Genomic DNA, 24,557 nt, shown 5'->3' with positions numbered 1-24,557 from the left:
CGTGCCTCTTTTCCTTTGACCTGGTCCTTCTTGCCTGCAGCTGAGTGAGGGCACGATAGATAAGGGAAGGGAGAAGGGAGAGCTGAGAGCTGGTGTAACTCAGCCATCAGCACTCACCTAAAAAGCAGAAGGACATGGATTCAAGTGTCTGTATTTAACTGGGACCGCAGGTTGTAAGAAGGGTGGATGAGCTCGGCTCCCCAGTGAGCTGCCAATCCCTCATTAGCAGGTTCAGGGCTATATGTAAGCAGCTGTGTTTGTGATGGGCATACACTGATCGTGATGTTTGGGTTCCAGCCCCAGTTCTCATTTGCAGACCCCAAGAGATATCTGTTTCTTATTAATTCTATTGCAAATATCACAGAGTTATAGTTAGGGCACATGGCAAAGTGCTGGCAGCCTGGCTGCTGTGCTGAGCAGTGGCTAGCTGAAAGAAGTTCGTTCTGGAATCACATCCTGATCTGAGATACTTTGTTAGCAACAACCTCAGAAAATAGCTAGAAATAAAAGGCTCTGCAATTACTACAAAATAGAATTGACCTCAAAAATTGCTCTGCATATTTCAGCAGAAAATAAGTGCTCGATCGGATATGTATGTGCATGTGCAGTTTCCTCTCTCCGCTGTGTGCCACAGCACTTATGTAATAGACACCCTGCAGATAAACCCACTTATTTGCAACAGGATATTTTGCAGTAAATTATGCTAAATCTAGATCTCCACAAGATGTCAGCAAAGCAAAGTTCATGTTCACAGGAATGCAAACACCAAGGGCAAGGAGAGACAGCCAGTGGTGACTGGGTGCCCCCCTCCTGCAGACAGTGCCAGCCAGGTCCCTGTCCTTCCTCACCCATCTGCTGCCAACCTTCATTAAAGATCTCTGGTGATGGGGACAAGCAGCCACCCCAGCACTTCGTTACCCTTTCCATGTGAAGGTGTTTCCTATAACTAACCTTTCTGCCTCAAATTCAAGCCCATGGTTTATTAAAACCCATTCATTTACTTCTTACAGGGCTTGGCTGTTTAAATGATGCTGCTTCTGTTTAAATTTTTCATCCTTTCTTCTGATTGTACTTTGAAATATCTATCAATTTGTTATTAAGCTGGAACCAGGTTGGGTTTGATGTTTTCATTAGAAATGCCAGTATAAATATGTTGCCTTTCTTGGTAAATTACTTTGTTTGCTAAATGTGTTCATAAGTTAAAGTGAGGAAATAGTTAAGATGTCTCTAAGCATAACAATGTAACTGCCAAAGTTTGCCTTTCAGTGCTGCAGCTTTCTTTTTTACTAAGTCTTTGCACAAAAAGCTATGTAAAATGTTTTGGACTCCTTGGTACAGTTATAGCACCTTGATTTCTAACATTAACTATCTTTTTTGCAACAAAAATGTTTTAATTAATTTTTTCATAACTACAAGGGTTATTCTCATCAGTAGCTCTTACATGTGTTTAAACTAAGGAAGAAACTGTTGCAGACCACACATTTCCTGCGTTTTGCATTTCTTCCCTTACCTGCAAAGCAACTCGACTGTCAGGAATTACTTTTTTAAGATCTTCAAAAAGATAACACTGTATTAATTGAATATTTTGCTTTTTTGTCTTATATTTAATGCTAATAGTCAAGAGCTTCACACCATGATAATACAGGATAGATTTCATCTGCAAATGTTTTATAACACCCAGTACTCTAACAAAGTTTTCTAAACTAGATCATCTCTAGCATGCTTTCGGTTTCTTAAGAATTGTTATGGCTTCCAAAGTATTTTGTGATGACTTGTTTTCTTCCCAGATATATCTCAAGGTAGCGGCAGTGTACATTGTTTTTCCAATCCAAGCTACCACACTCTCTCATGTGGTGTGACTTCACGCTTCTTTACCAGTAATCTGGATGGAAACAGCTCCAGTAAGGTAGATATTATCCCACCCCACTGTGGCAATGTTCTTATCAGTTCAAGGAAATCAACCAAAGCAATGCCTGTTGGATCCTGTTTTCTGCCAGCATTATTTAAAACTCCAGTGTAGCAGTTCCTGACATCGTAGCACTAACAGACACAAAAAGGTCTGCTTTCCCCTGTGTATATCTTCATAATCTCTATGCATGGGAACTGGAATTTCAGCACATGCCTGTCTGGGTCAATAAGGCTTGGTGTCTTAGCAACTATAAGGTATATTTGCTTCTCAGAAAAGATAAATAACTAGATAATTGTAATTATCCGTTAATATAACAAAAGTAAACCAATGAAGCATTAAGTCAGTAATCTAACTTTGCTATATCATTGTTTCCCAGATCAGTAGACACACAAATATCCTGCTGACACAGACAAGAGGATAGATGCAAGACAGTATCTAGGGTGCTTCTGAGCCCTGTTCTTGTCCAGGAGCATTCTGAGACCTCTGCTGTTACTTATGGCTCTCCAGCAGAGCTATTCAGACTGTATTGCTCGAACATCCAGGAGTACCTTACTTATCACTTGTTGCTATCGATTCCCTAGGACTACTCATGAACAACACTAATACTCAATTCACCACTTCAGCAATAGATTCAGATATGGTAAATCATAAGACAGCTCTTCCTTTAGAGCCTTAATAAGCCAAGGTGGGGCAAAGGGTAGGGAGCAGAGGAAAAAGGGAATGCAATTGATTTCATCAGGGTTGTCAGCTTTAAAAATGATGGTACTTGCAGGCTGTGTCACCTTAATCCAAATGTAACTCTGCTAATTGGAAAGCCATGAGAACAGATTAATGCAAAAAAGACACTATTGTACGAGACAGGGTACATAAAAATACTTCTATGTGTGCTCCTCTAAGTAATTTCTTGGTTATTAAAAGAAAATCTCATTAAAATGTAATAAAAAGGCTGGCTCCAGAGATTTCTAGAGGAAAGTTTGGACAGATGTGTAAATATGTTTTCTGAGGTAGATGGTCCCCTTGCATCATGCATTTTTGCTCCCCAAACTGAAAATGCAAACACTCATAATGTCAGATTTATGATCAACACCATGAGTGTGGGTCTGGACCACTAATCCTGTTGCAGTCATTTAAATGAATTCAGAAGAGGTCAAAGCAAACACCTACCCTGGTTTCCCAGCCTGCAGTGCCATCTTGTCACAGAACTATTCAAATATTTAGCTGCCGAAAATGTTTAAAACCCAAGTGATGCATTTGGACTAGCCTGGAAGGTGCTCACACTGCTGTAGTACTGGCTATCAGTAGTTGGTCAGCAGATTGTCCTGATATTCAAAAAGGAAAAAACAATGGATCTGGTATTTTCAGGGCACTTATCAAAATATACTGCCTGATATTTCCTTTAGATCTCCCACCATCTTACTTATTTATGAGAATGCTTTGCAGTGCTGAATAGCTGAGGATGGCCAAAAATATGCTGCTTCTGTCTATGCAGTTCTCCAGCCAAGTAAGACAAAAGAGCATATAAAGCCCCTAATGGCTGCCTTAATGAGTTTCATTTCCAAATCAGTTTGTCTGGTGCCATTCCCACTTTCTGCAGGGAGATGTGCACAAGTTGTACTTGGAGGATTCATTTCTTTATAGAGCCAGCTGGGGTCACAAAGGAACCAGCACAGATGCAGAATGAAAAAAATGGCAAAGGAATCTCTGAACTGCTGAGCCAGAGCCCTGGATGTATTATCCTCACTGTGCTCAAGGGAGATCATACCTTGAGGCAATGGACTGGAGCCATTCCTCTATCACTTCTTTCAGAGAGACACTTTGGGCAAAGGTACAAAGGACAGGGCGACGGGGAGATGCAGCCCTGCTCCAGTTTAAGAAGGCTTTCTCTCTCATGTGCTCCCCCTGCCCTTCCTGTCCTCTTCTCTCTTTCTGTGTCTTATTTTGCCTTTTCTCTCCTCTTCCCTTGGTGTCTGCTCCACTCCGTTATCTTTTCTGGTTTTTCTCATATCCATTTTCCTATTGTCTTTTCTCGCCCAACTGTACACATACTATTTCTATTTTCCTTCCTCCTGTTTGTGCTTTCCTCTCCCAGCCCTGTACAGCTCAGCAAGGGTCAGCCTGGCTGCAGAGCACCGAACACAGCTGTCCTACACTGTTGGCTGCATTTACTGACCCTGCTGTTCACAGTGTACACAGTGGGTACTACACTAGGGAAACAAGGTGGACGAGGGTGGCTGATAGCAAAAGCTAAAAGGTCCAGCATTGCACTGATGACCGCAGTTTGCGAGGCAGATCTGTCTTCATAGGAAGGGAGCAGTGCCAAGACTTCCCACCTCTCTTCTAGGACCAGGAGGAAGGTATCTCAGCTCCTTGTTTCCCCTTTGCCAGACAGACATTTGGTCACTGCTTAGGACCCTACACGTCCTGAAGGTAGAAGCTTAGAAGTTGCTGAGTTGTGGTGAATGGAGTTAACTCCAGTTGGCGGCCGGTCACAAGTGGTGTTCCCCAGGGCTTCGTATTGGGGCCAGTTCTGTTTAATATCTTTATCAATGGTCTGGATGAGGGGATCAAGTGCACCCTCAGCAAGTCTGCAGGCAACACCAAGTTGGGCAGGAGTGTTGATCTGCTTGAGGGTAGGAAGGCTCTACAGAGGGATCAGGACAGGTTGGATCAATGGGCCGAGGCCATTTGTATGAGGTTCAACAAGGTTAAGTGCCGGGTCCTGCACTTGGGTCACAACAACCCCATGCAACACTACAGGCTTGGGGAAGAGTGGTGGAAAGCTGCCTGGTGGAAAAGGACTTGGGGGTGTTGGTCGATAGCCAGCTGAATATGAGCCAGCAGTGTGCCCAGGTGGTCAAGACGGCCAACGGCATCCTGGCCTGTGTCAGAACTAGTGTGGCCAGCAGGAGCAGGGAGGTGATTGTTCCCCTGTACTCGGCCCTGGTGAGGCTGCACCTTGAGTCCTGTGTTCAGTTTTGGGCCCCTCACTACAAGACAGACATTGAGGTGTTGGAGTGTGTCCAGAGAAGAGCAGTGAAGCTGGTGAAGGGTCTAGAGAGCAAGTGCTACAAGGAGTGGCTGAGGGAACTGGGGTAGTTTAGCCTGGAGGAAAGAAGGCTGACGGGAGACCTTATTGCTCTCTACCTGAAAGGAGGTTGTAGCCAGGTGGGGGTCAGTCTCTTCTCCTGAGTAACAAGCAATAGGACAAGAGGAAATGGCCTCAAGTTGCACCAGGGGAGGTTTAGATTGGATATGAGGAAAAATTTCTTCACCAAAAGGGTTGTCAAGCATTGGAACAGGCTGCCCAGGGAAGTGGTTGAGTCATGAATCCCTGGGGGTATTTAAAAAACATGTGGATGTAGCACTTAGGGATATGGTTTAGTGGTGGACTTGGCAGTGCTAGGTTAATGGTTTGACTCAATGATCTTAAAGGTCTTTTCCAACCTAAACGATTCTATGATTCTATGGCAAGTACAAGTGGAGGCATTTCAATCCTCCTGGTGTATACAGGACTGGTTAGTTGTGCTGGTGGAGTGCTCAGACTGGAACACATGCAGGCAAAAGCAAGTGGGAGGATAAGGGGGAACATATGAGAAAAGACTAAAAGAAGGCTTGGCTTCTTTTATCTAGCAAAATGAATGCTGAGAGGGAGTATGATTGCCATCTATAAATACGACGAGGTAAACACTAGGAGGGAGAAGAGCTATTTAAGTTAGATGACAGAGCTGGCACAAGAACAAATGAGGATGAACTGGCCATGAATGCATCGAAGCTGGAAATTAGATTTCTAACATCAGATCAGTGAGATTTTGGAATAGCTTCCCAGTAAGACTAATGGGACAAAGAAATCTGATTACTGTTAAAATGGAGCTTGATCAGCTATCTAAGTGATTATGTGCCTGAGTGTTTGCAGTAAAAGGTGGCTGGATGCGGGACTCAGTGATCAAAGCCCTTCCAGTCCTGTGTCCCTAAAGCCTGCTCCAGCTGCCAGCAGGAGTTTGTAGGGCTGAGCTTTGTCTCTGTGCAAGGTCCAGGAGAATGGCTCTGCATCTCTGGGGTTAAGGAGGAGGCAGAGCTTCCTGCATCTCAGTGCAAGTTTTTAACTACCAGCACCTTGCTACAAGTAAAAGCTCTTCCCATGTGAGCGAACTTATAAAGTCAGCTTGGGTGAAATGCTGGCCCCATTGAAATCAATAGATATTTTACTGTCAGTTTAAGGCAAGCCAAAATTCGACCTTTGCTTATTAGCTCCTACAAGTAGGTTTGGTCTTTATTCTTATGACATGTGCAGCAGGAAATAACAACAATGCTGCAAGTTACCAAGGAGTATCATGCATTAACTCAAGTGAAATTGTGCCGCAGAACTACTGCACCAAAATTTTCCAAAGCAGATAAATAGAGATACACACTTACCTCCATACCCATGTCTTCACATCAGAGCTCTCATTGCTTGAGTTAAAGACCAGATTTTCAGATGCTGAGGACCCATTTTGCTCAGAGGGCATTCAGTGGCACCATTCACAGAACCACTCTTAGTGCTTCAATGCCAGCTCTGTATTTTGAGTTTTTGAATTGTGCATGAATGTAGGAATATAGCTCACTTTCACAAAAAGCTGCAAAAGTTTGTGAAGAATACTCTGTATAATGAGGCTGCTGCACTGGTGTGTCACAAGCAAATGGAGGATTCCCACCTTGCACTTTTCCAGAACGCTTAATTCTACCCTCGCTCCCTACCAAAGGAGAACAGCGTCACAGCTAGAGTCCAGGTGTTTCTGGTTTCTACAGACATCATAAAAATAAATTGCTATTAGATGTCCTGAATTTTTAAAGCCAGCAGATTCACATCTATTAAAGGAAGTTCTAAATTCTACCAAAGACTTCACATAAAATTAGAAACTGCAAAACAGAGGTCACTGGAAATGGTCTGACTGGATGTCACCCAGCTAACAAAAAGGAATTCAACCACAGAAAGCATCATTAAAGTACCTTTGACTAAAACTCGCCCAAGAAAAAGGAGGACTGCAAATACAGAATAGCTGCAGGATGGCCATCTAAAACTGAGAAACACAGGCTTGGACCATGGAAACCTGAAGTCATTAGTCAGGGAAGTTAATGGCAAAACTCTTAACAGTTGGTCTCCTGGAGGATAAAGGTATGATGAAGTTCCTGCCAGCGCTTCTTTGCCTAATCACCATGGACTTATTTAAAAACCTGAGCATTGACAAATGGCATGTTGGTGATCAGCTTGTCATGGTGATCTGTCCCCCTATTTCAGATGAGCAGATAGTGACTTTGCTTTACTCATGCTAGTATCTCATTGATCTTAAAGGAAAAGTTGCCAGATATGGGGTAGTTTTAAGCAAATTGCTTAAATTACAAGCTAGGATTTTTAGTGGATAAATTTACTATGAAGTATTTTTTACTCCAGAAAAGCAATTTTGCTTCACACTAAAAATTGAAGTATCTTCTATCTTAAAAAAAAAAGTTAACAAATTATAGTGTGTTAAGAAATGATAGTGGCACAAAGAGACAGCTATAATCACATTTCTTTGTAATTACTGCATTCCGAAAAACTTAGAAATGTCCCCAAATCATTTCATTAAAAAAAAAATCAATTTTAGCCCATAGCTCTTCATGCCAAATTTTGGGTTTGTGAGCTGATTTATAAATCCTGCAAAAACACAGCTTTTAATAGAAACCCCAAGACTTTAATAAATGTGATTTAATTGGTGCAGCTGGATTGAAAATCAGCATTCATGTTATTTCTGCAAGTTTTGAAATGAAGAAAAAAGCCGTGGGCTCCGCTGATGAAAGCTGACAGTGCCATTAGTGGGGCTGCACTGATTTACACAGGCTGAGCATAGGGCCAGGAGTCGGCTTCCTTCCTCTGTGACTACATTACAAACCGATCTGCTTTTCATCGCCTTGCTGTTGGTTGTTTGCTCTGACTGCCCCATCTGTCCATACTGTGTATCTGCTGTCAGTGTTTATGTTCCCAGTTTTGGGGGAGTACAAGGAACTGCTGAATGATAAAGAAATTACTCCTGTGTTGTCAACTGGGAGATGCCAGATGCACAGCCCATGCCAGGAGCAAGGATGTGCACTCACAGCCACTGCTCTTGGGCAATGATTGCTCTAGAAATATTCCAGACAACAAGCTTTATCAACTTTCTCTCTGCTCTGGGCATATCCTTGGGGAGAGTGGCTGGTGCAAAGGTGCCTAATGAGCTGATGACACATGTTACCTTAGTGGGAATATATAGAGACAGAAGATGAGAAGGAACAGGACGAGGCACTAGATATAGCTACCACTGCGCTGCTGGTGCTGTCTGATGTGAGATTCATGGACTGTAGGGCCACAAGGGACCATTGTGATCATCTGGCTTCACTTCCCGCACAGCGCAGGGCACAGAACCGCCCTGAATTAATGATTCTTTCAAGGTCAGTGCTGGTGGCTCAGCAGCAGGGTCTCTTTCAACCAGAGCCTGGCTTTAAGATGGATTTGAAATGGGCTCCTTTCAGTGTGCTGGCATTAAGCTATCTTTGTCTGTGTGTGTACCTGTGTGTATACCTTCATATATATATATATATATATATGTATATATATACGCACACGTCTCTGTGTGTGTATGGTCAGCGTATTTGTGCTATTGTGTGTCCTGAATCTTTCTTGCAGGCTGGAGTTCAGCCCATCTGGAGCACAATTACATGCTTTGCAAATGATGAAACCTATTTGTGTAAAAGCTTCAGCTGAATAGCTCTAAAATACTGGGCAGTTGCTTGTAGAGAGACCCAACATTTTGTGTGTGCGTGTGTGTGTGCGTGCGCGCACAGCCTTTTCTATCTGTGCTGTCTCCTGTGTCTCTGTGCAGTGCTCACACCATGGTTTCCCCTGTGTCTGATTAAGCCAGGGCAGATTACATTTGGTGTAAAAACTCATCAGACCACTTTCTGCGGCCTGAATCAATGGAATTCAATCAGCAGGATTCAGTCGATGAGGGCAAGGTTTTGCCTCTGGTTGTTACAAATCTTCACCCAAATGAAACCTAGTTTCTGCGATCAGATAAAAGCTTCTAAATGTCAATGTGCAGTTTGTAATATATAGTGTAGTTGTCCTAAATGTGGTGCTCCTGGTAGAGAGGAGTATTTGCAGATGCTTTCCCTAAAGATAAGGGAGAGGCTGCAGAGCTCTGCAGCTTTGTCTTCAGTGACCGAGCTTTGGGGAAGCTTGCAGAAGAACATCTGCCTGGCTGGGAGGATCCTGCTGGTCCCCATTGCCCTATTTATAGAGAAATTTTGCCAGAGGAGATTTCCTGACCCTAAGCCTTCCCCAGTGTGGTCACTACCTAAACCAAGGGGCAGAGCAGCTGCATGACTGCCCAGCCTCATGCCCTCCTCCCCTCTCTTGGTCCAGCATTTCTCCTTCATGCTGTATTTCTCCACCTCCCATGACATGGTTGTTCCTTGCAGGTCATGGTGTGCTCCTTGCGGCAGACTCAACTGGCTAAACCACTTTGCTCGGTGACTGCTCTGCCCCTGAGATTGTGTCTGTGTTACATGGCACAGAGCAGCATCCCTGACTGCTACATGGGATGGCCCTTTTATCCCTCCCCATCTGGCTGTGTTTCCTTTAAGCAAATCTCTCCAAAACAGGGTTTGGGCCATCGTGTCTCTTTGCACAGCACCCTGCACAGTGCACCTCACCCTTCGCTGGGTTCCTGGGCTGGTAGCACAACGTAAAGGTATTTGTGACCCCACACTCAGGGGACGCGTGGGACTACATGTCCTGAGGGGACAGGGCCACGTCCCCCTTCCTTCAGGTGGCACATGCACTTTCAGGTATTTCCAGGAGTGTTGGGGGACTCTGGGCTTCCTGCAAAGCCATCCTCAGTGTCCGGGAACAGTGGGCGCTCTGCAGACACAGGGACACTGCGGGGCTGCCACACCCTGAAGTGGGGTGGCTGTGGCACTGAGGGCTGTTAAATAGGACTTTGAAGGTAGGTGAAAATACCTTTGGCGTCTGGCTGTAGGTGCTGTGTGCCAGCGGGGCAATAGCCTTCAACATATCAGTGGGGTTTTTTGTTCCAGGTCTTAAAACCCGTTATGAAAGTAAGGAAAAATTAATGAGAAATCAGGAAAAATGAAATGTTGTGGTAATTTTGAATACTTTATTTCGATTTTAACCTCCTTTATTGTTACGCATTTTCTTGTAAATACCGTAAAATAGCAGAGCTGAACCCTCTGAAACAGAGGCAGAAGGCTTTCCAGTTTGGAAGCAGACACAGGACAGCAACAATGGCTTCATAACTTTAATTTTTCAGAAACAGGGTTGGGATTTGCTCTTGAACTGACACTTCCTCAGGACCAGCTGTACTTTCAGCAGGTGTAGCTTTCAAGGAAAAAATGTCAAGGTGGAAAACTCAGCAGCTCTAGCAACTACAGTGATTCATAGACCCTCCTTGCCGGGACTCAACTGGTCACCATATGCTTTGTAGAGCCACTTTTGCTGTGGTGCCCCAGCCTAGTGGAGCCATGCACCCCCAAAATGGCAGCCCCCCTCCTTTCACTGACCGTCACAAGAGACACTCCAGCGAGCTCGCTCCAGGTCCCCCAAATCCCCATCCCTCAGGCAGAAGCTGTGCTTGCCTCTTGACGTTGTTGCGCATTACCTAGCTCAAATGAGACTCCTACAAATGGCAGAAAAAATCAAGAGCATATTGACACATGTGCTTAATACAATAGCAAACTTCTGCAGATGGAACCACTCCGGCAACGCAGGCTCTGCCCGGCCACCCCTCTCCAGCCACGCTGGCACAGGAGCCAGCAGCACCCTGGGCACATGGGGGTCCCAGCTGCCACACTGCAAGAGGTGTTTTTCCAACAGTAGTGTCTGGATGGCAGCCCTGGACTCCTCTCTGCTTGTGCTGGCAGATCTGCACGGGGCTTTATGCTTCATTATTGCCAATGTTATTTTCCTTGAATTGAAAGAAATCTTGTAGCCATTACATCTCTTTTAACTAAATACACAGATGTATTAGCAAATCCCCTTTGTTCCAAATGGCTCCTGTCCGCATGCTTATGTAGGTGGTTTTGATCCATCCATCTTCATTAGTTTGAAACTGCTGGCATGTCACTTCATGTACACAGGCATTTGAGTCGTGATTACTGGTTACTGAAGGAATTCTTGTATTTTCCAGCATGCTTGCGTTCATTGCTTGGTGAAGTGACTTTCCTTTGTGATTTTCCCTAATGCTAGTGAACTGTCAAATTCATACAGATAAAGAACTGAAATGGTGAGGCCAAGGTAACAGTCATCTCCCATTTTTATTCGTGACATCATTGGGCTGAAGTCTTGGGTGGGAACTGTCTGTTTATTTCAGCATTAACCCATTATCATACTTTTTGAACAGCTCAGTAACAAAATCCTTGACAGAGAAACTGCAGACTGGAGACCCTACAGCTATCTGAATGAACTAGGTCAGTAAGTTTTAAACAGTTTAATCACTTTAGTAGACTTCAGAGCAATTCCAAATCCAAATCAGCCTTTCATAAAGGCATTAACAATAATGAAGAATATTGGTGGTGTCTTTATTTCACAATCAGAATTGCCGGTAGTGAAAGATGGAGAATTGAAAATTGTGTCCTTTACCACAAACCACAGATTGGGAAAGCAGAGTCAATATTCATTATAGTCTCCCTTCCTAGGTTGCTCGGTTGAATCACTATCATCTACTCTAGAAGTGTTTTCTAAGGACTAACTTAGAACATTAAAAATTCAAATTTAGGATTTTTTTTTTCCACGCTGAATAAGGTTTAGCACTAAATACTGGCATCTTGATAAAACTCTGGAGCCTCTGGTGGGAGCTGGAGCATGCAATACACCCTGTTATCTCCCAGTTAATCATTCAGTGGACATTTTTCAGGCAATTTTGAACAACCAGCCAGTGCAAACAAGCCAAGAGTGAAGTTTAATTGCTCTTTCCGAGTTTATTCTCCCTGGCTTCAGTTTTAACAGGGTTTTTAGCAGCTCTTATCTCAAAGCCTATCCAGATTTAGTGCTTTGGATGCTATTTGTTTTCCTATCTGAGCACTTGGAGTTTAGCTTGTCAGTGGCAGAAAGCATTTGCTCTTTCCTTTACTGGGATTACTAATATCTTACTGAAAATTTGCAGTATGGGGTAAAGTGCAGTATTAAGTGATATTATGGGATTTTTAAGGTCAACTATCTCACAGCTCACGTGGCAAAGGAATTAACATAGGGCACCACCAGGCATCACATCTTGTCACTGCTCTTTTGGTCACAAACCATGCCCTCCTCCAAAGATCAAGTCTTCCCTGCATCAGGAAAATCACAAACTTGTCAAGCTTCAATGCAAAACCTTTTCCATCATTATCAACCATTAATGTTTTCTTCTGTATAATAAGCTGCAGAACAGCTGTTGTGCTTATCTGTACTTAACATGGAGAGTTGGGGGAGGTGAGGATTTCCAAATGCTCCTCAAATCAAGTTACTTTTCCTTTTACCATTTTACTGCTTTGCTCACTAGCTTTATTTGGTTTTATCTTGTGGTGCCCTGAATGCCCTGTGTGCCACATTTGTCCTGCATTCATTCATTTTATTTTACTAGCAGAAGCAATGCTAAATGTCTTTGCAGTAAGAATGATGTAGAAGTGATAAATACTTTAGCTAAGTCATCTCCAGCAAAACAGTCACAATTTTTCCAAGGCATTTTGCATCCCAGATACTTTTTTCCTTTTTTTTTTTTGTTTCTTTCAAGATGTCTTTTTCACACTAATTAATAAATATGAGATATTTTCTTCTTCCCTTTCAGTACAAAGACTAATGCTTGCTTATGCTAACTTTCATAATGTTGAATTCTTGCTCAGATCAAGGCCATTTTTACATGAAACTGTAAAATGTTTTCATGGTATTACTTTTATCCAAGAAAAGCTGCAGATTCCATTTACCTGTGCAAATTTCGTAAGAAAGTTAAAAACTTCCATTTTGAATTGTAAACATAAAATATAAGTGAAGCCTAATAAGGTCACATAGGGGATCTTGACCTTTAAGCTGCATCATGCATGGAAGTACCAAAGAGTTAAAGAGGTGTACCACCTTCTCATCCCACCATGAATGAGCCTTAGTTTTTATGACACAGATGGTCCAGCTCATGGGTTGGAATAGCAGCCAAGCATTGTGCATGGCTGGATTCAATTAAAAATAGTTAAAATAGCAGTGGACAACTCTTCCGTTGTGAAGTGTTGTAGAGAGCAGATGTGTAAGTGAGCTAGAGGCAGGGAAGAAGACTCAAAGGGAAATTGAAGAGAAGTTTGGAATGGATGGAAACCCCTCAACTCTTCTGGTCACCTCCCTTTTTCTTCAGCCAGTGACTCCTCCAGCTGAGGCAGTGGTCCCAAAGGATAGGCTCTTTGGACCAACCAGATGAGAAAGAGCATCAGGCTCACAAAAATGTCTGTAGGCTTGTTAGAAATTGCAAGTGTCATAAATACGAATTATAGTTGGGGGAAAGGAAATTGTAAGAATATCCATGTGAAAATTAACTCGGACACTAATCTTCTAAAACCTGCAATCATAAGGAGTTTTCTTAATTCCTTTTTTTTTTTTTTTTTTTTGACCTATGAAACACATTTCTGATCAAATACTGTGCTCAAAGTTGGATGCTGTCCAGACCTGTCCCCGGCTGACACCTTTTGTATTTTCAGCTGTAGCATACCATCACTTTTCAGGGTCATGGCTGTGCTTAGAGTGAATATAAGAATTCAGGGACTCTTCCGATGGGGAAAACCTTGCTTCTCGATACCACACTGGATCCAGGCTCAGACCCCCACTTTGATCTCACAGCTCAGGGAGAGCAGGAGAAGCAGCTACTCCCAAGGAGAAGGTGCTGCCTTATGCAGGAGCAGCGGCTGGCAGCTCAAGAGAAGCCAGAAGACTGTTCCTAGCAGAAGCAGAGCACTACTGCTCAGCTGATTGATGGTATCATGCCCTTTTCTGTGTGCTTGGCACCACAGCTCCTCACTTCCAAGCAATGTATCTCTATATCTGTGTCTAAAAGAGGATCAACAGAATGCTTTCTGGAAATACCATGTACTTTCTATTTGCTTGTGTATCTCATAAAGGCAACCCCACAGGTAATGGGCACGTGAGTGCTTTAATTAACCCCTCTTTGCTCTCCTCACTCGTGCAGGCTGCTCTTTTACAGCTTTAGAAAACACCTTTTCATTGCTCACAGTTTGCATCATTGGCCTTTGCTGAGTCAGGAGTCATTCCTCAGACATTTTATTTGGAAACAGAAAGAAAGAAAGATGTTCTCTGAGGGAGCAGAGAAAGGGCTGTTCATACCGAGAGGGCTCAGGGCCAAAGGAACAGCCCATTTCAGAGTCCATCATGGTCCTTATTTCAGATGCATGTCCTACACAGTGCCACAGCAGCACAGATCAAGGAGATGATAGAACAAACACAGCAAGGAAGCGTGAGAGTGAATCAGCCTGACCCAGCACCAGCTTCCTGGGAAGAGTGTGGGTCGGAGGGCCAGAGGCTGTTAGCTATACGTGATGCTAAGAAAAACTATTTAGTCTTAACAGAGGACCCAATGTTAACTCCTATATCTAAGTCAATGTGTATGTTCCCTCTGATATCAGTGGGGCTCTCTTTGAGCCTAACAGGAAGACATTGTATAGAAAAACATGAATCTTACATATGTGTATGCATGTCTATGCATATATACTATATAGATACAGAAGTAAACCTATGTATATCCACTGCACATACACGTACAGCGGATCTTACTAGACTACAGGTATTTTGCCTGTTTTGCAGGACTTCGGTTGCCAGGTTTGTGCTCTTTCCAGCTGGGAAATACAAGGAGCAGAACAAAGCCTGTGGTTTTACTGCTGGCACATTTGCTTGTGAGCTTCAAATACCAGGCTTTGTCAGAGAGATAACCATATCTGTTAAATGGAGTTGGAGTCTAGTAATGAGCACATTTGCACAAGTAATCCTCATGGACGTGTTCTTGAGATCAGAGTTTGGGGACTCTGTGGTGCCAAGAAGAGGCGGCTTTGTCACTTGCTGTGTGTCACTACCTGTTCAATGCAGCCTAGTCCTACTAGGTTCAAGGAATAGGTTATCTTTGCATTTTCTATTCGCTGTCTCTTGTTGCAGAACCGGACTTGTTTGCCCTGTGACTAATCTCTCTTGCTCTAGTCCAGTCTTCATTAAGCAATTGCAGAGTCCAGCTTCCAGCTCCTATTCCAAAGCAGGTCAAAAGTCCTAAACCACCTGCTGAGATCAGAAAAGGTTGTTATGCTCATTAGCTTGAGTGCGGGGCACAGCAGGCTGCAGACAAAAATGGTTTTATCTGTAATGTTTTTTTAACAGCAGTCCTCAAGGCAGAGACTAAAGTGTGATTTGCAGCACATCTTGAGTGACTCAAAGCTGCTTTTATTCCAGAGGACCAAAGCCACAAAGTTTGACTCAGAGCTGACTTTGCATTTCCCTCAAAGCCAAGAGGTGAGGAAAAATATTTCCAGCTGAGACTCTGATTTCACCCCAGCAGACAATTTATCTTCAAACTTAAACCTAGACTTTCCTGAAGTGCTAGATTCCTGGCCTGTTTAGGGCTTTTCCACATTAACTACTTTTGCAGTTTAAAAAATAATATATCCATCATTCATTTCACCTCCTGAGGAATGCAATGAATACAAAAAAATGGGTCATAAACCCCACAGAATTATAACAGACATAAAAGACTAAAGGCAGAATTACAGGGAGTAGGTTGGGAAGGGCTTTGAGGGGTCGTGTAGCCCTCCCAAGGCATCTATCCTGGTGTATCCCACCTTTTCTTAGCCATCCTCCTATAAGAAGGTTTCTGAGTTTTCTACAGCTACACTGGAGTGAGAGAGAACTGAGGTCAGGCGTGGCAATGTGCTATTTTGCAGCTCAGTGTGGGCAAGGACTGCCTGTTACCTGACTCAGAACCAGAAGTCAGGCTCACCCAGACAAGCCCTGTATTAATACAGCAGCCTGCCCTCCGGGAGGGTCTCACAGCAAGTTTGGGCTTACTCAGAGCAAGCACGGTGATCTCTGCTGCTGCAGAAGCCCTTCCAGACGTGCCTGACGTTTCCAGTAGGACTGGCAGGAGCTCACGTGGAGCCGAGCTGAGGAAATATGCTCAGAAGGTAGAGTCCTTCCCTTCTGAGCCACCAAAAGTGCTGGCTGATACTGCTGCATCCTTACAGCAGCCCCAAGGCTCCAGCCTTTGTTCAGGTCTTCACAGTTGCAATGGGAACACTTCTGTAAAGATCTGATGAGGATGCTCAGAACAGATGCAACATTCTTGTACAAGGACAGACTGTGCAGTGAGCACAGCTAACCATTCCCTGGGTAACCTGTGTTTTGATAAGTCACTTGAATAATGGTCCTTATTCTAACCATCATCTCATTAGTCCCCAGCAGTTACGAGGCCACTGTCCTACAGGATCACTCCTGTGTTTTTTGCTGCTTGCTTTGTCTCTAACTCTGACATGGCTGGTGGATATTTTAAAGATACTGGGGAGGACCAGGTCATAGTCCTGAGCAAAGTTATTCATCCCCATCTTCTGAAGCCCAGGGCTCTTCCAGTGTTGCTGTTGCACCACATGAGCAATGCTGTGTCCAATGCACCTCCCCATGGGTCAGCCTGGGTCTGCTTCACTTCCCTGCCACTGCTCTCTCTTCATGGGTACAGGCCCTTTCACCCTGTAGCCCTGGCTGTGTGCTCACCAGCTTCTTACACGCCAGCCTTGCTCTGTGTGGTGTGACTGCTTCTTACCCGAGGCACCCTGCGTGTTTGCCTGTGAAGCTGGCCCAAATACTGCTTGGGCATTCCTGCCCCTGGAAGCATGCTCAGCCCTGGCACGAGGACCTGTGATCACCAGGGATGGCCTTTGGGAGCACAGCTGCTGGGAAAGAGGGCACCAGCCCTGTGGATGTGAGCCAAGGGGTCCAGCCTCTTCCATCAGGAGTCTGCCCTAGCACAATAGAGAAGAGAAAAAAAAGCACACAGCTAATACCATTATGTGAAAGAGCTTCCCCACTATGCCCAAACTGCCCAGTCAGCCTTGTCTTCTGCATCTTTTTTTCAGGGGGTGAGTCTGGGAATTGGCTCAGGACGGGTGGTGGAAAACAAAGCAGGAAGTGCTCAGGTGGTTTGGGGGTGTCACTCTTGGCCAAATGGAAGGAGCCCCGTCATAGAGAGCCTGTTGCATACCACCAGCCCTTTTCCTGTGCTCCGGGATGGGCACCGAGAATCAGAGCAAAGGGGGTTGTCTTTGATGTGCCAGTAACACATTTATTGTCTAATTTAGTGATTTTCCTCATTTAGCAAAAAACCAAAGCTGTCATGATAAAGGGACTGGTACGGCATTGCCAGTGGTGGTGGCAGCTTTTTCTGTAGAGAGCAGGGAGACATGCAAGGACAAATAGCTGGGCGACCTCTGGGACATGCTGTTTGCAGGGTTCTTTTACCAGCTTAACTTAGTTACTTGATTGGGAATCCCATAAGGCACAAAAACATTTCTATCTCAGTAACCAAATTTGTGTTGATTTTGCTAGTCAATAAGAAATATCAGACTCTATAGTTAAAAAGATTTAAAGGCTTACATTAGATTTTCCATTTGATTGATATCTAGGATAATGTGCAGTAGTGAAGATGGAAAAGGTTCCCATCCCCTTCTATCTCTGCTTCTGTAAGGAACAGCAAGTTCTTATGGAGTTGCATAAGGCAGAAGTCTTTGCTATCAGCTCTCTGCTCTCAGTTGCTGCATTTTCAGACCACTGTAGTCACTTAGGGACGATTGTCACATCAGTTATTGAACTGTGCCAATTTATAAGCAAAGTCATATTAGGTAATTTAGAAAGATTGTAGACACCTTAGCATCTAAGACTGTGAATTAAATAACATACTATCCACGAATGAAACAAAGCCTAAAATTAGTCACAGAATAATGTAACATAACCTGAAGACTCAAATTTGAAAGGATATGTTTTAGGCTTCTTTTACTGATCCAGTCCAGTGTTTCAGTAATGAACGTGTCGGCAGATGATTTTTTTTTTCTGTTCTCCTGATGGATAGCTGTTCTTGGTAATGAGCAGTACCCTGCTTCAGGAAAGCCCTCCCTTCCAGGGCAGCTCTTAAGCATATGCATAATTTTAGGTGTGCACAGAATCCCCACTGAAGCTGAGTGCATGCTTACAGCTGAGGATGTGCTTAAGAGCCTCCCTAAATGGGGGCCTTGATGTACAATTTAGAGGAAAGAATATATGCTGCTCAGTAGTCAAAGCAATCCAATTTACATAAATATTTATTTGTTTTCCATTATATATCATTTTTATGCAGGTGCTTGTGGGATGGATAGACGTCAGAACACATACATAATGGAAAAAAGCTTCAAAGGTATGGTATCCAGTGCCTGCAGTCACCCTGGCAAAGAGTTTGAGGAGGGTGTCGTAGAAGAGGTGAGATAGGAGACCTGAGCACCCGGGAGAGTGGCCATGCAGAGACAGAAAGGGACAGAGCAATTACCTACAAAATATGCCTGCGTGGCTCAGCTGGCAGCACTCTTGACTCCGAGCCAGATGACTGGGGCCCATGAATTATGGATGCAAGTCTTTACAAGGCCGTAGGCTCCTGCCTTGGCAAAGCAGCATAAGACAAAAAGGGAGGGCTTTGCTGCAGGGACAGGACGTGCAGGTGGAGCTGTCTGGCCAGGGGAAGCTCTTTTAGGACTTACTAGCCATCCTACAAGGGCTTTCTGGCGGCAGTTGCTGATGACAGACTGGTGCATTTGCCTGCTAAGTCGTGGCTCTGTAAGGCTCTTAGCCATCCTGAGCTTAAACAAAGCCACTAGAAAACAAGCTGACCCTGCTATATGGCCTTTGCTGAGAGAGATTTATAGCAGAGCTTGAGAAAAGACCTCACTCAGTACATTAACCAGTCACACTGGCATGAAGCAATTAATGGGCATTGACTCCAGGGCAGTTCTAAAAAGGGATCATAGATGAGTCATGAGCACAAGGCCCAATGATTTTTGATTTCAGTTGTCCTGCAGGTTTACATTCAAAATATTCCAGTTATGTATGGACTACAAGACCACTTGGCACAGTGGTCCCCACAAGCTCCCGACTGACTGGGCTGGGGTTTGGCACGCTGAACTTGCGGTCCAGAAGCTGGAGCAAGGACTCTGACTCATTCGGAATAGGCAGGTTTCAGGCTGAGATCCTTGATCAGAATTTGAGGGTGTTGTGTCTGTACACACCAGCTGGGAATGTCCCTCCATCAGCCGAGGAGATAAACACTGCACAGCCTCTTTCCATAATGTCCTTGAGCTGGTATCGGCTGAGTAATGGGGAAAATGGTACCTTCACACAGAGCTGGTTTCAAGACACCCACTGGTCTGCTATGGCTGAGGTGTTACAGAGCAAGACCTTTATCTGAACTAACAAGGAATATTGAAAGCTAGTCCACACGAAAAGCAATGACCAGCTTATAGCCAGGCCTAGAGAATGCTAATCACTTCATAGCTGCTGTTTACAAAATAAAGTGATATAATATTTACAAAAACATCACCTTACCACACAGAATCACCAAAGGAAACCAATAATCTGTGACCAAGTCTTTCTCAATAAAGCTAAATTTAAAATATTAAAAGGATTGTGTATGTATATTTGTCTCAATCCACTGGTTTCCGCTACCTCAGTGATTCTCTTTTTCAGAAAAAAAAAAATCTTATTATAGCCTAGCTAGTTGTTCTCTTTACATAGAACTATTAATTTCAAGATCAGTTTAAACTAAATTACTGTGTTTACAAACTGCTTTAAACATACATACAGTAGGAATTCCTATCCATAGACACAGTCACACAGAGAGTGGGGTACCAGTGTGAATGAGAGAAAAAGAACTACAGTAACAGTGAATTGTGAAATGTATTTTTTGCTGCTACATATTTTGTTTATTATATAGGATGTGAGCCATCTTCTTTACATGTTTATCTCCTTATGAATCGAAAAATCAGACCTAGAAGCCACATCAGGAAAGTTGCCGTGTTCTTTGTGGCTGCTCAGCTGCTGCAGACAGGCATGGCTGGCGCTGGCAAGGGCAGAGTGCCGGCGACACAGGAACACACCTGACTTCCCGGGGATTTTGGGTAGCTAACCTGCAGGTAGTTTGCAGCAGAGATTTCTCCAAAGCATCTGCCTTTGGATGGCTAAAGGTTTCCGACAGTCCAGTCTGAAGGTCAGTTTCTGGGTTCAGGCAGCCCTGGGGCTCTGGCAGCAGTATGGGCACTCCAGTCCCAGATGAGTCTCCTACCAGGAGCTGAGTGACGTGCCCGATGCTCAGTGCGCAGTGCTCCTCACCCTGCCAGGTCTTGTGTTGGCCCTGACTAGCCAAATTCATCCGAAAGATGGAGAGAAAGCATCTGCTAAGCTGGGTCATTCAGATAAAAGAAACTCCCAGTCCCAAAATTAAGATTCTGTCAGCAAAAAGGCTTGGCAGGCAGGTGCTTTGCTTTTATATACTTTTAGGCACTTTAAGGATGATGTCTTTTCCCATCAGTGTCTGCTAGGTCTAACTGCAGAAAGCCTGCCCTGCAGTCAAAAATCTGCTTTGGTGCTCCTGACCCCAGCTCAGAGCATTGCATAGGATACACTGCCAGGAAGGGGCATGGGGGTCCTGTGGCTTGAGGCTGAGTTCATGCTGTGGTGGACCTCGTTGGTCACCTGCTTCCCCCAGTTCTCCTCCGAGGAGACCAGAGCCCCCAGCTCCACAGCCCCTGCTCCACACTAGCCTGGCTGGAGGCTGTCCACAGAGCAGGGCAGCCAGGAGAGGGATGTCCCTTTTGCAACCTGCCACTAGAAATGCAGTGGCCGTGCTGCTAGTGGAGGCCGGGGGGTCAGGCATGGCCAGTTTGTGTTTGCCAGGGTCACCCACAGACAAGCCCAGCTCACGTCACAGTGTCTGACAGCTCCTTGCGCTGGCAAAGCAGCAGGAACCCTCCGGGGCAGCGAGGGGCTAGATGCCGCGATGCCGGCTCTGAGCCCCGCGGCACATGGTGACAGTGGTTGAACAGTCACAAGGTTTTCAGAGCAGTTTCTTTCCTATGCATGGTGTTCAGTGATACTATTTCCAAGCTTCTCCTTGCAGCTGAGTCCTTCTCTATTTTTTAGGGTGGTTTTTTTTTTTTTAAATGAATGCTGTTGCACTAGTGGAATAATGTGACCTCAGGCACTAACATTTTAAGGAAAAAAACCATATGCTTTGCACAATAGCCAGCAAAATCCAAGCAGTTAGAAACACTAATGCATTTAGCTCAGGAACTGGGGGCTTGGTTCAGTGTGGTTTATTTGTTTGTTGTACAGGAATGTGTCCCCACAACTGTGTCACCCTCTGAAAAGCAGCAAGAAGCTATTCCTATGTTACTATCCTAGCAGCAGCAAAGGTTAGCCAGGATAATGAAAGCAGCCAGAAAGGCACGCTACACTGAATGACATCCATAAATGTGATTAAATAATAGGAGAGCATGTTTTACCTGTGTACATCATATTTCCTTAGCACTTCAAACGTGGCAGTAGGTACTGAGGCTTGTCATTAGTATGCCAGAGGATATTCAGGGCAAAAGAGAGGAACCTGGTCTGTGGGAGGGACAAGTACATTTCCAGACCCTGGTAACAAAAATAAAACCTCCTTCAAAGGTCTGGTGATTGGTATCCAGGCAACACAGAAGACAGGGACTTCAAAATTAGAGCGTATTCCCCATATTTCTCTAGTGCGTCCAGCTGATCAGCTTACACTTGCTTACAGCGAGTGCCAGCGCTGCTGGTGGCAATGCCACAGGTTGGCCTGAGCTTTGCACTTCCATGAGAGCTCGACCCTGTGGGTACATGGGAGGATGACAAGGCAGCATCGCCAGAGCTCACACATGGCCCACAGGGTGAATGGGCTGAGAATTTCTAAATACATTTGTTCTGGGGTAAATTAATTCATGAAATGAAATTTGACAATTGATGCCAGACTTTTTAATTATCCCCAAATTACCTTAGTAAAAAAGTAACTGAGATGCTTCCACATCCTTTAGAGTTAACTCTCTGCGATCTTGCGCATAATGTGTCTTGTGGGCTAATGACTCCCTGGTGTATAGCACGTTACCAAACATACGCTGGTGCTCCATAAATTATATTGTATCTAGAGCGAAGGGTCTAATCCCTAGCTAGACACAGAGTTCCCATTTGCGTCAGCGGGAATTGGCTCTTAGGCGTGCTGTTTCTCAATATCTTCTGGGAAGAGGCAATTCCTGCGGGAGGCCAAATGAGTCTGGGCAGCCCAAGTGGTATTTCGCTGGTCTTCCCTGGGAAGGGAAGGGCCGGTGCTGTGGCTACAGCCTGAGGGACACCTGCCTGGGAGGCAGTGTCAGCCCTAGCAGCAGTACAGGTGAATTTTAGCTTAGGAAGATAAAAGTAGCTGAGCTGGACTTAATAAAATATATGATGTGCTGGGATTTTTGCCTATGCCAGCTCTGATGTGCCCACTTCCATAAACAAAACAGCGCGGACCCACGCAGCTATTTACCTGCGTGCTACAGCACCGCAGGAGCAGGACTTCTCACGCTTCCCCCTGATTTTCACTGTAGTAGCCAGCAGTTTTTTATAATCTACATTTCATGAATCAAAACCCAGCTCTGTTTTGATTTGATCCCTCCCAGCCGTGGTGCTGACAGGGAGTGCTTTGTAGTGGACTCTTGGGGTGCCGGCAGCCCCACGCTCCCACATGGAGCTCGTTTTGCCCTCTTGTCCTCGCAGGGTCTGAAAGCCACACGGACCTATTCATGCTGCCCACTTTTCTGAACTCCTGCCTTTCACCCCCATGAGCATCTGCTCAGCAGCATGGCTTGAGGCAGAGAAGCAAGTTTGCGACAGTCTTCCTGTCCTCTTGCCCCAGAATTTAGAGCTGGCTTATTAAGGGCTGCCCAGGCTCTCCTGATGAGCACTACATGTTCCTAGTAGGCACCAGAAGCTGTAACTTGCTGGCAGGTGAAGCTGAGGGGTTTTTTTGGCTAAGAATGAACTAAAAGCCTCAGGGCTGAGTCTCTGCCCCTCATCGGAGCTGTGTCCCTGGAGTAGTGAGTGCTCCTGCACTGGCGTCAGCTTGGGCAGCGCTGGGAGCTTTCAGTTCCTTGCCCGCATGAGACAGTTCACCTATGTACAACCTTCCCAGTGACTGAAGAATGGGGCCCAGTCCGTATAGCACAGATATTTTTAGCCTAAAGATTTTTATTACAGGATTTGTTAGTCTTTATCTATTGTCTCCTCACCTTTAAACACTAATGGATCCTAGACTGTGTGGCACCTTAATTTAAGCCACATACGTAGCAAAAGCTATTAACACGGAGCTCGCTTATGTGTGGAAGCCGTTGGACTTGCAGGGTTGCTCCATCGCTCATTAGAAGGACAGGATGGGACAGCTTTTCACTGACTTGCCTGTACTGGCATGGGGTTGGTAAAGCTGGAGGGCCAAACCCTGATGCCAACAGCTGGGTAATATTTGTGTTGCTTTGGTTCCTGGCTCCTGTGATGTACAAAACCAGATGCGTTTCACTTTGAAGCAAAGGCATTGTTAATCTCACCCAGGCTGAAGTCAGATGAGGACTTTCTTAACTTTATTACTAACTAAACATTGCACTGGTGCCACGGCCTCTGCCAGGCCTCATGTCCCTGATGGTCCCAGCATGGTCCAGCTGGTTGCTTTGCAGCAGAGCTTCCTACCAGGCTGGTTTCACTAACCCTGAGAGCTGAGGACTCTAACGATTTGCTCATACCACTGAAATTGGAGGACAGAGATGCAATAGCTTGCTACAGGCTGCAGGGCAGGACCTGATGCCTGCTCAGTGCTATCCCCCAGCTGAGCCAAGATGAAGGACACCAGGGCGCGGGGGCTGATGGACACACACACACACACACACACAGACACAACCCCAGAGCTGATGGAGGGAGCATTGCACCACAGAGTGAAGCAAACCTCACAAGTGAGTTAGCAGGATGGGGCGGATAGGCACAGAGACAAAGTTTGTAAAGGAGAAGCGATATCTTGTTGTCTGTCTATTTCTTAACCTGAATTTCTCTTTTTGTCTCCCATACTAGATAGCGGGGGCAGCTGGGATTGCAGCTATTTTGCAAGTCCCGCTATTTCACCGGGAGTATTTCATATATACCAGGATCTGCCTTTGTACTGTAACCCAGCACAAGAAAATGCCTCATCTTTCATTGCATCGCTCTAATTCTAAATTAATGGCACTGCCCAGCAGGATGCACACAGCAGCAATGGCACGTTCTTGAATGTCAATGTTAAGACCTATTTATTCTCTGTTGGGTTTTTTTTTTTTATTTTTAAAGCAAGACTGGCACTGTACCTTGCAGCAGGCTGGCACACCCCAGCCAGGGTCACCGACAGGGGAGACCGGTGGTTACAACTCTCATGCCAAGCTTGTTGTCCCCGTGTAGCACCTCCTCCGTCACCATCTCCCGTTTTCTCCAGCCTAGGGGAGAGGAGCAGTAGATGTCTACAGCAGTGGGGGGGGGGGGGGGGGGGCAAAG

General features: G+C 45.0%; 1 protein-coding gene across 1 annotated transcript in view; it reads left to right on the top strand.

The window, feature by feature from the left end:
• MEGF11 (multiple EGF-like-domains 11) overlaps positions 1-24,557 on the top strand; it is a 217,503-nt gene that overhangs the window by 191,271 nt on the left and 1,675 nt on the right. Inside the window, exon 21 of the mRNA XM_010572088.1 lies at positions 18,310-18,366. Coding sequence (XP_010570390.1) covers positions 18,310-18,366 — 57 coding nt within the window. The remainder of the gene's footprint in view (positions 1-18,309; positions 18,367-24,557) is intronic.

The sequence above is a fragment of the Haliaeetus leucocephalus genome, unplaced genomic scaffold (assembly GCF_000737465.1).
Source record: "Haliaeetus leucocephalus isolate CR32 unplaced genomic scaffold, Haliaeetus_leucocephalus-4.0 Scaffold339, whole genome shotgun sequence".
Classification (NCBI taxonomy): domain Eukaryota; kingdom Metazoa; phylum Chordata; class Aves; order Accipitriformes; family Accipitridae; genus Haliaeetus; species Haliaeetus leucocephalus.
Note: the sequence above shows the minus strand (reverse complement) of the source record. Positions and strands in the feature narration are given on the sequence as shown.